Source organism: Urocampus carinirostris, chromosome 7 (genome assembly GCF_059441175.1).
Source record: "Urocampus carinirostris isolate Australia breed hairy pipefish chromosome 7, RoL_Ucar_1.0, whole genome shotgun sequence".
Lineage (NCBI taxonomy): Eukaryota > Metazoa > Chordata > Actinopteri > Syngnathiformes > Syngnathidae > Urocampus > Urocampus carinirostris.
The window spans coordinates 43,153,179-43,167,485 of record NC_142355.1 but is presented as its reverse complement, the minus strand read 5'-3'; the positions used below and the strand labels follow the sequence as shown (position 1 = coordinate 43,167,485).

Genomic DNA, 14,307 nt, shown 5'->3' with positions numbered 1-14,307 from the left:
TGATTAAATAATAAAACTAATATAGCTGGAAAACTCATGAAATTATGATTTTAATTTCAGTGACACATTTTAATAATATAGCAGTACCCAAAACGACAACAACAAAACCAAAACCGGACCTTAGCAAACCTTTAATAGGTAACAGAACAATTAGCACCCATATTTATCTTCCCTAGAAGGGAGAATGGACAGCAAAGTTAATGCTGTTTGAAACAATCATAAAAAGCTGAACTCTACTTGAGATATTCTTGTTCTTAGTACTCGGACTTGAACTCATCACGCAACATCTTCGTCTTTGGTTTCTCCATGTTCTCTGGCCTGGTCATACCAAACTGGGTCATTAAGAACCCCACCGCAATTTCTACAGGTACAAGACCCTTTGCATATGAAATAATTCAAAAGAACACATATCTTACTCATTTTTTGTTATGTCTCCATCTGTCGTCCAGGCGTGGCAGCTATAGACCAAGTGCTGCAAGTCCTTCTCACAACTAGCATGTTTGTTGGAGGTTTCTTTGGTTTCTTACTTGACAACACAATTCCAGGTATGACTGAACTAATTTCACTTCCGATAAACTTAATTTGTGACCTCAAAACCAGTTTGAGATTCAGTACTGATGTCGTTTCACAACTCACCGGTGAGGTGTTGGGCGTGTTGTTGAAAAAACATACTTAGTTAAGGGTACCAGTAACTTCATTTAAAAGAGTAGTATCCCTCCAGCTCTGTGGCCTTGGGGTAGGGCGCCCACCCCGAGACTGGAAGGTTGCTGGTTCAAGCCTCGACCGAGTCATACCTAAGACTTACAACATTGGTACTCATTGCCTCCCTGCTTGGCGCTTGGCATTAAGGGTTGGAATTGGGGGGGGTCTGGTCACCTAATGACTCCCAACACAGCAGTTGGGTTGAGCGAGGGGGCTGGGAATCCCCTCCTCTGTATCAACTTCCCAGAAAGAGTCAGAAATATGAATGTGTTCTTGACTCTAGCCACTTCCCACTAGGAGATATGGCTCCGGTATATATATATATATATATATATATATATATATATATATATATATATATATATATATATATATATCCCTCCAGGTTAATGACACCAAAGAGAGGGAGAAAGAGAAAAAAAGAAAAGAATACTTAGAAATAGAGAAAAATAGTGAGAGAGAAAGAGAGAGAGTGAGCAAGGGAGAGGAAGAAAAGGAAAAAGATAGGGAGAACAAGAGGAAATACAGAGAAAATGAAAGAGAGAAAGAAATTGAGAGAGAAAAAGAAATACAGCTGCTCCTACAGCTTTAGGAGTGGCAACTCATTTTTCTCTTGGGCTTCTCTCAGAATTGTCCCTCAGGCCGGATTCAATCTATTGGCAGGCCTGATCTGGCCAACAGGCTGCATGTTTGACACCTGTGCCTTAAAACTTCTTGAAAATACCCACCTAATAAAAAATATAGAAAACATATACACAAACTTGTGAAAGCAGCCAACCCTTATCATTTCTTAGTTTGTGCAATCCTGAGAGTTTTCAAACGAACAACTCCATAAACATTTTGTCTCAAAGATCTCCATCTCCATTCCTGGAAATGTCCAAGGTGTTTTGTTTTCATTCTACAGGCATGGTTTGTTGCAAAAAAAAATGTACAAATAAAATAACCAACATTAAATATTTGAACGTACGTACTGGAGGTTCGTAAAGCTGCTTTAAGTATCGGAATACATGTAATGACATTTCATATTTAAGACAAAAAATGTTTTTTAATTATATTCCGTTACAGTTACAGAAAAAAAAGTAATCAAAATGCAGGTATATTTGTCTAAAAGAAGGATTACTGTGCAGGATTACAATTTTATTTTTCATTGTGTCTATCTTAATTTCCCTAATGCTAGAGCAGAGATGACAAACTCATTCAAGTCCGGGCCACATAGTGGGGAAATAAAGCTCACGGGGTCTGAACGAGCAGATTGAAGAGAAAGAAAGCAATAAAGTGAGAGAGGATTAGAAAAAGTGGGAAAAGGAAAGAAAAAAGAAAGAAAGAAAGAAAGAAAGAAAGAAGAGTAAGAGATATAGGGAGAGAGAGAAAGACAGAAAAAGAAAGGGACGGAGACAAAGGAGGCGCTTCTCTCAGCCTTGTCTCAGGGATTCAATTTGTTGGTGGGCCTAAACTGGCCTGCAGGCCAAACATTTGAAACGTATGCACTAGCAAGACAGAGAGATAAGAGCTACACACACCACATCGCTATAATGTCTGTATTTGTTGCGCACCTCGAACAGATTGCATTTTTGTCAGGTAAGAACACTTTTCTTATTGTCTGAGCTTTATTTCTCCTTCAATGTAGCACTCATTTTGTTGAATCGGCGCAAGCTTGCAGTTCCGTGGGGCTGCTTATGTGTGTGATTATTGGTCACTGGGCAGTGCAGTTGCGTGCCAGTGATGCGTCCAGGGACATTTAATAAATGTAATTAATTGTCTTTTTTTGTATTCTGCACTTAACTGCTGTTCAAAATCCACTATACGGTCACTGTAGTAATGTGTTCCTAATAAGAACTAAAAAAGGAGCATATCTTGTCTACCATATGAAAAAGAAGGGTTTTTTTTTTTGCTTGATAAATTATACGACGTGGTTGAAATTTGAGCATGTTTTTGTAGGACTACAAGCAATTCACCATTCTTAAAGTCTCATTTGCGGAATCTAGAGTAGGATTCTTTTCCAGTGCATCGTTAAACACTAATTGTTTCAAAATTGCTGCTCTCTCCTCACTGAAAGAACTTTTGTCAGCTATCATAGGCAGAGAGGGGGGGGGGCAAGGGGAGATGAAGGATGGAGACAGAAGAAAAGATGGAAAGGAGTTAAAGAAGTAGAAAGAGGGATTGTATAGTCACTTGATATTGTTCTACCGTTGACTTTTGTTGTGAACAAAATATTTGAAGAGCATTAGCTCATTTCTACTTGACCAGTTGTCTCAGGTTGACTTTGATTTATTTATTCTACACTGCAGTGTTAAACACGCTTCATACTGTTGAATTGTTTACTTTTGTGGCGTAAAAATACAGTTGCAGTTGTCTGACTAGAGATTGTAATTTAATGCATAGAGTGAAACTCAATTTATATAGTTTTACAGAACTTTTTTATGTAGAGGAAATAGTAACTTTCCCTGGTAACTGGTAACTCTAACTAATTCAGTTCAGTAATTCAGTTACTACCTCAGTTACCTTTTGGAAGAAGTAGAGAGTAACTGTAACTAATTACTTTGTGAAATGTATGTGCTCAACAAATTTTATGCTCAAATTTGGACTGATGCAGGCACAAAGGAAGAACGAGGCATCCTGGCCTGGAACAAAGCTCATGAGGACAGCTCCATCAGCACACTTGAGACCGGCGAAGTTTACGATTTGCCATTTGGACTGAGCGCTTATTTGTCCTCATGGAGCCGTTATCTACCCTTCTGCCCGCCTTCAGTGCCCGAAGGACCCGACCGATGTGCTGACAGAAAAAACGCAGTCGAAATGAGCAAAGCCAATGGACATTCAGAGCCTTCTAAGATCATTGTTGGGGTTGCTTTTTAGGTGATGAACTTCTACCAGTTACCCATTTTAGGGATTTTCTTTTTCTTTCTCCGGTAGAAACAAAGCAATGAGAGACATCAGAGCTTGACATCTTGGTTCACTCCACCGTTCACTGGGAAAGATGCTCATGTGCTTAAAGGGACAGTGTGTATTATTCGATAACCAGATGTCACTGTATGGTCGTGCAACTGAAAATGAGTGTTAAAAAAGGACAAGGAAGGAAAAAGGCTACGTTAACAAGACTCAGTGACCAAATGCAGTATTTGTATTTTCATTTTTACGCCCAGCCTTTTTCAAAGTTTTTGCGTATCTGTAGCAGCAAGAAAACAATAATTTCAGGTTCCTCTCTGTGAGGCTTATGTTTTGTAAAACAAATGCAAATTAGTGGACCTACAAGTATTTAAAGTAAATTCTTTATATGATAGTAGATAGATAGATAGATACTTTATTCATCCCCGAAGGGAAATTCACATTTCCAGCAGCATCCCTGAGCTGAGAACAATACAATAATAAAGCAAAAAGAATACAATATAAAAATACCCAGTGTGACGTGCAAATGCCCACTGTAGCGTGTTATATAGAATAACTAAATAGTGCTACACAGAATACATATTGCAGTAAGATTCGGTAATATGCAATGTAGGTGGTGTGGTTTACCGTGGGCTTTTACTCTGCCGGGTAGAGTTAAAGAGCCTCATGGCATGAGGAAGAAAAGATCTCTTCAGAGCAGGGGTCGGGAACCTTTTGACCCAAAGAGCCATCAAAGCAAAAATATTTAGATTTGTATTAGAAAGAGCTACGCCATATATTTTAAGACAAACAAGACCGCTAAACCCGCTCTCCAACAAACGCTAATTCTTCAGCACATTTCTTCACTGTGAGTCGTTCAGTGACTTCATCAAATCAATGAAAATATGTCACAGCCTGTGTTCCATATTATTATAAATCTACCTCTTAAAATTTGTTTTTTTTCCCGCAGTTACTTTAGAATGTTGAGGTTCATTTTGACTGCCAATTCTTTCCTAAATAATGGTTTCAAAACAAGGTTCGAGCAAAGTTCTTTTGTGAAAATATCTCAAAATACTGCAAAAATAAGGATTTTGTCGTATTTACCTTTGGCACAGGGGGGGGGGGGGGGTTGTAGAGGGTTATTGTTCTATATTCTTTATTAATTATCCATTATCCGTTATCGGTCAAGTCATAATACACTACAAAGCCAAGAGGCCGAGACACTTGCTTCCAGCCAAAAGGCTTGGTCAAGGTCTTAGCCACAGGGCCGGGCAGCGATCAGTGCGAATGCACCATTCCCGGAGGTACTGCAATACCGGGCCGATGCGTGGAGTGGACAGAGCAAGCTCTTATTCCATCTCCCAATTGCATAAATCAAGTAACGATGGTCTGCCATGGAGTGGACCAAGCAAGCTGAGCATACATGGCTTACAACATGGCGGCGCGACTATACGCAGCGGCTTCACGTGTCTCTCCAGTAAATATTTTATTCTATAAAGTACCACAGACTGTACTGAGCGAGATAGCAAAGGGAGTGCTTGTGCTGTGTGTAGCGATCCGCCCAAATCTATCGCTCGCCCGAACAGATTGCACTGCTGGTGTTGTCATGGGTTTACAATGTGTATTGTGGGTTTTTTTCATAAAGTATGCCAACAGTCAAAATACATAGTTTAATGAGCTCCCATGTAAAGGATTTCCTAAAGGCCTACTGCCAAAATGGCAGATGTTGCTGTGAACTGCAATTGAGAATGTGCCTTTCATATATTGGACTGAACCTTATATCAACTTATTACTGTTTCCACTTTGCATGTACCAAGGTCGGGGTTTAACCACCTGACTTTGAAACGCTACAGTGAAACTTGTTAGAGTTATATTTTATCTCTGAGCCATAGGTTTGCAACCACTGTGATAGTTACCGCATTTCTGCTTATTATTCAAATCATATGTTTTTAATGAAAAGGTGTTTTTCTTCTCAATACACACTGTCCCTTTAAATCATTCATAGAAGAAAGTCAACTTTATTTAGGTGTACAGAGATGGAGATTCATGTTGTTTCATTTAAGAATTATAGCAATTAATATGAATATACTTTATGTTTAACCCTTGTCAAAAAATTTCAATAGCATTTTTATTATTTGAAATTGCATTTACTTTTCATGCTAATAGAACTATTCACAATCCTACACCGTTGTAAATGTAATAAACCATATTTATAATTTATGTTCAGTTTGCATTCTTCTAATGTTCAATTATTTTCTCCACTTACCTTGTACAATACCACAAAATATGGGAGCTTACTAAACATACAAGTTTGGAAACTTATCATTTTGATTTAATATTACTTTTCTTATGCTTGTAAATAAAACACAAGCTTGTTTTTTATGCAAAAAAAATACATATTAAAAAGAGCAAAATCATATGACAAATAATATAATTTTGAATGTTTTGTCGATTTTTGTTTTTCTAGAATATTGTTGAGTATAATTAAATTATAATATACTTACTTATCAGGAAGGTTTTTTTTTTCTTTTGTCATTTCCTGATTACCCGCTAGAGGGCTGTGTTGCGCCACATTACTACCGGTTCTTTTACAGAACTAATACTGTACATTGAATGTTATTGGATTGTATTTGTTGTTATTGATAACTGCGTTGTGAAAAACATTGTATGCATCGAGATTGATAGTAGCACTCCGGGGTAAACACGTATTAAATACTTTGAAGTGAAAAAAAATGTTTAAATGGTCTGCATTTATATAGCGCTTCTCAAGTCAATGAAGACCTCATAAAATACTGCCAAGATCAATAGGCAAAACATATTTACAATATAGTCCTTAGAAACAGGCCTAAGTTGTAATATTAGTGCAACGTTTATAAATGAATAAGAAAAGTGCATCGTAAAAATTGTGCAATGAAGAGAAGTGCATTAACATTTAGCAGCAAAAAAAAACCCTGCGTACTTCTAATAAGTAATGATCCGTAGGGTTATGGCAAATGACTTTAACTGAAAGTAAAACAATAATTTTATGAACTTATAATTTATTGTTGCCAAATTGTAGTCAAATGGGTTACTAATAGGTCAAGTTACATTGATTTGGAAAGAACTTGGGCTTCACATACCCACCATTTAAAATGATAACATCCTCTATTCTTAAACAATAATACGTACGTGACTAAAACGTACTCCTTAGTCATTTGACTTTTACAAATAACCTTTAGCACATTTTAATACACAAGTTATTTTAGATAAAATACTATAGATTCACAGAGTTAAATACAGGTAAAATCTATTCTCTTTCGGATACACTTCTTCAGGGGCGGTTTTAGCTGGGAAAACTACCAACAGTATTTTCTGTACTACTCTAAAAGGCTGTCCCAAAACTATACAACGGTGCAAGAATCCATCCATAAAGTCTGGGAGTTTCAATGCCATTTGCTTGTTATACACATGCAATTGTCATGTCCTGCACGGTTGTCATGGCACCCAGCTGGCCCCGCCCCTTGACACCAGCTGAGACGCATTGAACTGATTGCTTGTGGAGTACTTAAACGCTCCTTTTGGGACTGCCCGGGGCCAGACCATTGCTTTACCTTGTTGAAGACCTGTTCATGCCTGTTTGATCTGAGTAATACCTAGTTTGTAATTTTGATTGCCTTTAAACCTGTTTTGTTTTGTCTTTGGTCCGTTTGTGTGTTGGACAACTTTTCTTTCCTAATTAAACTGACAGATCGTCTACGCATATGAGTTCCGACTTCCTGCTTCCCGGTCCGCTTCTTGACAGCAACCTAGTAATTAAATGCACAAAGAGGTTTGAACAAGGATAAAACAATTCTCCAAGTGACTGTATCCAATTTGCAAGTAAAAATAATACAGTGGAAAGGAATACGAATGACAAGTTAATTGCGCGCTTGTTTCTTGAAAATCAGTCTTTGTTGTTAATCACTTGTTTATTACAATTAGTAAATAATGGTACATAAGCTGCTCTGTATGTTGTCCCATGCAAAACATTAAACCGTTTTTGACCTGAAATTAAGAAAAAAAAACAAGTGGGCCTCCTGGTATGGCTTATGACCTCAGCTCAGTGGTGGGCAAACTACTTGCTGCGGGCCACATACGGCCCGTCACTATTTTTCAAACAAAAATAGTCAAGCTAAAATGACGATACATGTAATATCCGTTTCTGGTTTTGGTCTCTGTTTCTGGTATGGGCATTGTCATGTTTGATTTAATTTGAACATGTTATTTGTTTACTGACCAGTGTTCTCGTTTGCCCGCGTCCCCGCGTCCTAGACGCATCATTTTTGCTGGGGATGCATTGTGTCAAATCAACGTGCGTCCCCAGGATGCAACTTTTTTGACACAAAATTGTCATTACACGATTACATTTTAACAAAGATTTACCGAACTCAACTTTTCCACCATTGTTGTTTTGGTCTCGCGGTTCCAGTTTTCGTCTGCACGCCGATCTCGGAAAACGAGATATCTGCTTCGAGATTACGTCTGAAATGGACAAGAAAAGAGCATTCATACCCCATTGGCCCCCAGACAAAAATTACACAGTGAACACAGTTTGAAATAATAAAAAAATGTTCAAACTACGGGGATAACGAATTTGTTCACAGGTATGTGAGCTGAAATGTCAGAAAAAAGGTGATAGGGGGAAAGGGAGAATTTCAGTGCTTAGTGATGACAAATGAAGGTTATTTGGTTAATTCACCGTACATTCCGGGCTGTAGAGCGCACCTGATTATAAGCCAGGCCGCACCCACCACTTTTTGGGTGATTTGACATTTTTGTACCTATACTATCCGCACCCATGTGTAGACCGCGAGTGTCCACATTTAATCTTGCGACACAGTCACAAGTTTGACCCGGGCCAGACTGTAAGTTCCACAATTGTAACTCCATAGTGGGGGTTTTTAAGGGTTATTGTTCTATTTTCGTTATTCATTATCCATTATCCGTTATCGGTCAGTTCATAATACGCTACAAAGCCTAGGCCAGGACACTTACTCTCAGCCAAAAGGCCAAGCTAAGGTCCTAGCCCTAAAGCCTTGCTGCGATCATTGCGAATGCACCGTTCCCGGAGGTACTGCAATACCGGGCCGATGCGTGGAGTGGACAGAGCAAGCTCTTATTCCATCTCCCTTACCCGATACAGTCTAAAAAACACAGCCAGGTCCTCAAATCCAGAACCACAGTTGACATCACAAATATAGAATGATACCCGTAATTAAGGTATGATGCAGACTTGTAAAGTCGGGGTCCTGTTAAAAGTAATCCAAGGAAACAAAATGTATATTTCCAAAGTTAAGGGTGGGAAAAATATACATCCACTCTTGTCTGCTCCGACAACAGACAAATCTACCGGTAACTCAGATTTACCACATTTCCCATCAGCCCGCGTTTGCTCCGCCCCTTATTTTTGATTCGTCCGTAGAACACATAACAGAATAAATCTCTAAAATAAATACATTACAAAAATATACAGTTGCAAATACATATTATACATGCTTACACATATTTACGAAGAAAGACGGTACACCGAGAGAGTTTTCAAAGCTTTAATAATAATAATATAACTTTCATCCCAAACCGTGCCTTGGAAAGGTACCAACACGCTAGTAGGATCACGCCCGCGATGTATCAACAAACCTATGAAGAAAAGACACCCCAAAAATGTGAAATTAGCAGCAGATTGTTTTCAACTTCCTTTTCATGACTATTTCCATCAAGGGCATCATTCTCAGTATCGGAATGTACATTAACTTTACAGAATATATACGCTAACATTTAGAGATTGCAGTCTTTCTTGACGCACATATTCTACTGGGCTTAATCTTACCTTTTAAACTCTTGCGCCGCTGGTGCATGTTACAAAAATTCCATAAATTAGCTGCTTCACTGAATAAGCCACAGCGCTGAACATTTGGGAAAAAAGTAACGGCTTATAGTCCGGAATTTACGGTAAATGAAAAAAAAAAAAAAACAAGTTTCAGTGATATAAGGTAAATGATCCCAGCTAATTTAACGGTGTCAATCACTGCAACAGCCTTCTAATTCAAGTGAAATTCCAGACTTTGATTTTCTATACTGCTTTTCCTCATTATGGATGCAAGCAATCAAGAAGCTTTCCCATATTAATTTGGCCGAAAATCTGAGTTAACGTACACCCGGGACTTGTTGCCAGAAGGCCGCAGGAACAGAAAGATACACAAACATTCCTGCTCATATTAACATTATATTAAAACTGATTTAAAATTGCCAATTGACCTAACACACATTTTCAAGACCTCAGGCAAAGTCAGAATTATAATTTAAACCCCAAACCTCTAAACTCAGAAACAAACTACACACTATTCTGCCAATGCTGTCAGGGGGGCCATGTTACAAATACTCTACATTAATGCAGAGGTCTCAAACCCGCAGCCCACGTGATGGTAGTTTAAGGCCCCTGCTTTAATTTGAAAGTTAAAAGGATCAGTGTGTATTATTTAGCGCCTCTTAATGGTAGAAAACATCAGGGTTAGTAAACTTTTTCATGGCCAAATTTAAACACTTTTTAAGGACTTTAAAAGCCAATTTTCCCATTTTTCTAGTACCAGTAAAATAAGAAATCCGGTGTGAATCATGTATTTTGCAGAGCCCCAAATATATGTGCAAATATGATTTCTGTATCTTGCGTGTGCCTTCATGAAGACTTATGATTTTTATATCTTTAGTACAGATGCACCCCTACTTACGAACATTTGACTTATGCAAAACGGTAGATACGAACATTTTTTTCGGAATGTCGAAAAATATCCGGACATTGATGTAAGTAAGATTTTGTATCGTGTGCACCTTTTTCAGAGTAGAGGACCGTACTATAGTGATTCTTGCCACCGCATGGCGCTGTGAGAGGTCACCTGGAATCCACACTGAAAAAGAAACTCGGCTTCTACTTCCTGGTTTGTGTGTAATCATAACAACGTGTACTGTATTGCTAGCGCGCTAACAACTTTGACAATTTTATTGTTTAATATCTCGTGCCTCCATTTCATTTGGTTGGTGTAAATCTTAAATAAAAGGCGAGCCGTTTCTTTTAAATTGAAAGTGGAATTAGAAAGCTTGATGTGTTTGAGAAAGTCAGAATGCTTTTTTCTGGCCACTTTTTACCAAGGAGGAGGACCTCTTGAAGCGCAAGTCCCAAAAGTAAGCAAAACCTCACTTTATTTATCTTTATAGAGTATATTATTTTATTAAATGTTCATTTTTATAGTCCAAAACAATACAGGTTACTTATGCGTGCCTTAAACATACTTATGTCAACCATAAACATACAAAATATAGCACCGAAGCAACTTACAAACAAAATCAACTCACGAGCGATCATCCCTAACTCGTCCGTAGGTCGGGCAGTGTCTGTAAATCACGAATATATTTGTTTTTGAGACAAATATCACCCCAAAAGGTGTAATATTTAGCTTACATTTTCAGTCACCGGAAGTTATTCCCGATAAAATTTACCTCGCTACCTTAAAAGTCACCTTCAGTTTTTGTATGGTTCATAATAAATGTCCGTAATTCATACGATATCCTTTCACAAATACACATTTCACAGTTCCCTGTTTGGTGTAGCATGCATCTGTTCTCTTGGGTGCAACCTATAGGGGGCGAGAATGTTTCACATGACAATTCTATACTAATTAATGCCAGCTGCAGAGGGAAGAAGAAATGCAATGACAAAAAGAAGCCACCAGAAGGCAGTGTCAGGGTCATTTTATTAAGATTATTTTATTCTGATTGATTCATTTTCCGAATATTTCTCAATATTTATTTAAAAAAATGCTTATGTATGAAATGTCATAAAAAATTTGAGAATGGTGCATCTGTCTCTTAAAAGAGGATGAGAGAATGATGCAGATACATAGAGGCTGAATGACCCTCACAGAGAGTATATAATAGTAACAAAAATAAAGTTTTGGGCTGTACATGATACTGTTGGATCCATTTGCAATTACATACGATAAAAAATATGAATGTGAGGGCCTGGACTCATTCAAAATTGGCCTTTTCATATTCTTGCTCAGGTCACTATTATCTACCTTTTGCTGCAAGATGAATTCCCATCATATTTATGAATTTACAAACGGGGAACACCTCTTTGACTGATCCCTTGGTTTTCACATGAGCTGGATTACTGTGACCTATTGCAAAGCAAGTTGTGGGGTTAGGGTTTGATTTCACAACTTGATTTCCTTCCATGTTAGACAAAAAACAACCTCAAATCACATTCATACAGTAATGGGTCGTAAGGGCCTGTAAGGCCTTTTCCGATAGCCTAATAAAATATATGAATCATGTGATGTTAATCAAATTTGGCCCATTAATACTTTTTCCTTCCTTTGATTGTTTTTCCCCTGGTTTGGCTACTTCCAGATGTGTGCTTTCATAGTGAAGCATTTATCTAATCACATTTCAGCCATTAGTTATTGCGACGCTGGACTCAAATATATACCCAGTGGTCTTAAAAAAAACAAAAAAAACTGAAGGCCGTGTACTTTCACATCCTTCTTCATGAAAACGGTTGGTCACATTACAACTTGGCGGCTGAGCGCTTGCTAGCAAGCCTTGACGGATGTCTCCGGTTTCACAAACTTTGATTAGCCAGGGGTCGATAATTCACCAAAGCGATTGTCACAACAGCTGTTTAACTTGAATATAAAAAGATGCACAAGGAAATATATTGTGTTGATTTAATAAAGAAAGGTCGGACAACTCTTAAGCGAGCGAGCCTTTCCCAAGCGGGAAAAAGTTTTGTCTGCCAGTTTCAACCAAGAGGTAAAATCTTAAGCCCGAGCTTAACCCGAATTTCGGGCTGGTTTGGGCCTTAAATGTCAATCATTATGTTTGGGTCAGGCCAAGCTTCTCTCTCGACATTTTTTCCCCATTGTTGTATTGTTGTTTTTTTTCTCTTTTTATACAGTCTTGTTTATTTTTGATTTTGTTACAAAAGACTTGCGGGCGTGCAGTGGTGGCCATGGTAGTCCGAAATCACCCCTCTTCCACCCGAGTCCTCACAAATAGCATAGAAAATATAACTCTCAAGAGCCAGTTTCACAACACATCAATCTTTCAGACTGCAGCTTTAGGACTAGATAACAAATGCACAACCTGCAAATGCATTCTTATGTTTTGCTTGGGTAGAGTTTCAAGTGTACCCAAACCTTGCATTGGTTTTATTTGCTCAGAACATAAGCTTTATTTTCATCCAAACGAAAAACTATTTACTCATATTTACTCATATAAGTTTAATCTTCTTTGCTGAAGACTAGCATCATTGAAGTAGTCTTTTTCAACAATTTAATTGTACAAGATAAAAGAAAAAACTTGTTCTTCAGTAGGCTTATGTGTTTTTCTACCTCCAGTATGCTGCATATCTGTCATGATTTGTCAATTGCCCTCACCTGCGCTCACCCATTCAGCCCCAGCTGCCACTCATTCCCTAATTAGTCCTCCCATTTAAGCTCCTTGTCAGTCTGTCAGCGAACATCCGCACATGCAAGGCAAGCATTTTTGACTCTGGCTCCCGTTCTGTTCCCGACCTGTCCTGTATCCTGCTCGATCCTGTCTCCTGTTTCCTGTATCGATCCCCTGTCCCTGGCTTCCCGTTCTTCCCGAACCTTTCACGGTTTCGCTACTCCGCCGATTTTTTTTCTTGCTTTGTGTTTTGTGTTTTGATTGGCTAAACAGTTGTCCTGGCCCTTTAATGCCTGTACCTGCCTGTGTCTAATTAACGTTGAGGTCTAAGTTGTACACATACGTTAAAACAGCTTGACGAACCGACAATACAATAGACAGCAAACTCAAAGGAAATTAAACGTTGTTGGGAGTAAACCATCTGATCAAAGCAACATGATTGGCGATGTATATACACAACAATAGCAGTAAGGTTTTTGCTCATGCCTGGACCCAGTCGTGCAGCTTGAACAGAAAACTTCTCTTTCTACTTTCACTAAATGAAAAAACATTCCATGAGTAGCTGATTTAAAAAAAAATGATAAAAAAATGATATACATTACATACTGAAGTGAATCATCTGTGAAGAGACTGTGCTATGGGAAATGGATTTGTACAGTCAGAGGGATCATTCCTCCTTCACACGCAACGTAGTTTACAAAGAGACATTTGAGGGTTGGCCGGATAAATCACGCATTCTTTGGGCTGACCTCAAACGCAGTCTGCACTAAAATCAGTGTTTGGGCCTCCGTGGAAGCAGGTATATAGTTTTTACTAAAAGTGAATTTCTTTAGTGAATACTTGACTTTGATGAGCAATAATTGTGTTAATTTAGCCTGCTGTCATGGTTGCTAACTCTGGTCACCTGGAGCAATCATGTGGACGCCTTCTGATTGGCTGATGCTTCTTTCTTTAGCGCGCTGCGCCCAGACCTCTTTGTCAGAGGATACAATTGTAACTCTGTGTGACTCTCCTGATTACCTGTTTCGCCTAGAACTTTGTTTAGCTGTTTCTGCCTGCCTCCGACCCGACCTGCTTCCGTCCCACGCTACGAACTTCTCTCGAGCCCCGGTAAACTTGACCTGCTTGACTTCTGCACTCCGATTGGCTACTTGATCCGAAGCTATCTTCCTGGCTCCGCTGCTGACGTCTGACAGACATCACGTCTCTCCTGTACGCTTCCCTAATAATGAACTGTAACAAATGCTCTGGGGTTTCCTGGTCTGTTCTGGTCTCCTG

At 38.7% G+C, this 14,307-nt stretch overlaps 1 protein-coding gene and 2 pseudogenes across 1 annotated transcript in view; 1 reads left to right on the top strand and 2 right to left on the bottom strand.

The window, feature by feature from the left end:
* slc23a4 (solute carrier family 23 member 4) overlaps positions 1–4,672 on the top strand; it is a 29,585-nt gene extending 24,913 nt beyond the window's left edge. Inside the window, exons 10-12 of the mRNA XM_088339394.1 lie at positions 259–367; positions 450–545; positions 3,296–4,672. Coding sequence (XP_088195520.1) covers positions 259–367; positions 450–545; positions 3,296–3,558 — 468 coding nt within the window. The 3' untranslated portion in view covers positions 3,559–4,672. The remainder of the gene's footprint in view (positions 1–258; positions 368–449; positions 546–3,295) is intronic.
* Positions 4,673–4,849: 177 nt separating this feature from the next.
* On the bottom strand, positions 4,850–4,992 carry LOC148363374 (U2 spliceosomal RNA; annotated as a pseudogene).
* A 3,642-nt stretch (positions 4,993–8,634) lies between these two features.
* On the bottom strand, positions 8,635–8,792 carry LOC148363373 (U2 spliceosomal RNA; annotated as a pseudogene).
* Between the last annotated feature and the right edge of the window lie 5,515 nt (positions 8,793–14,307).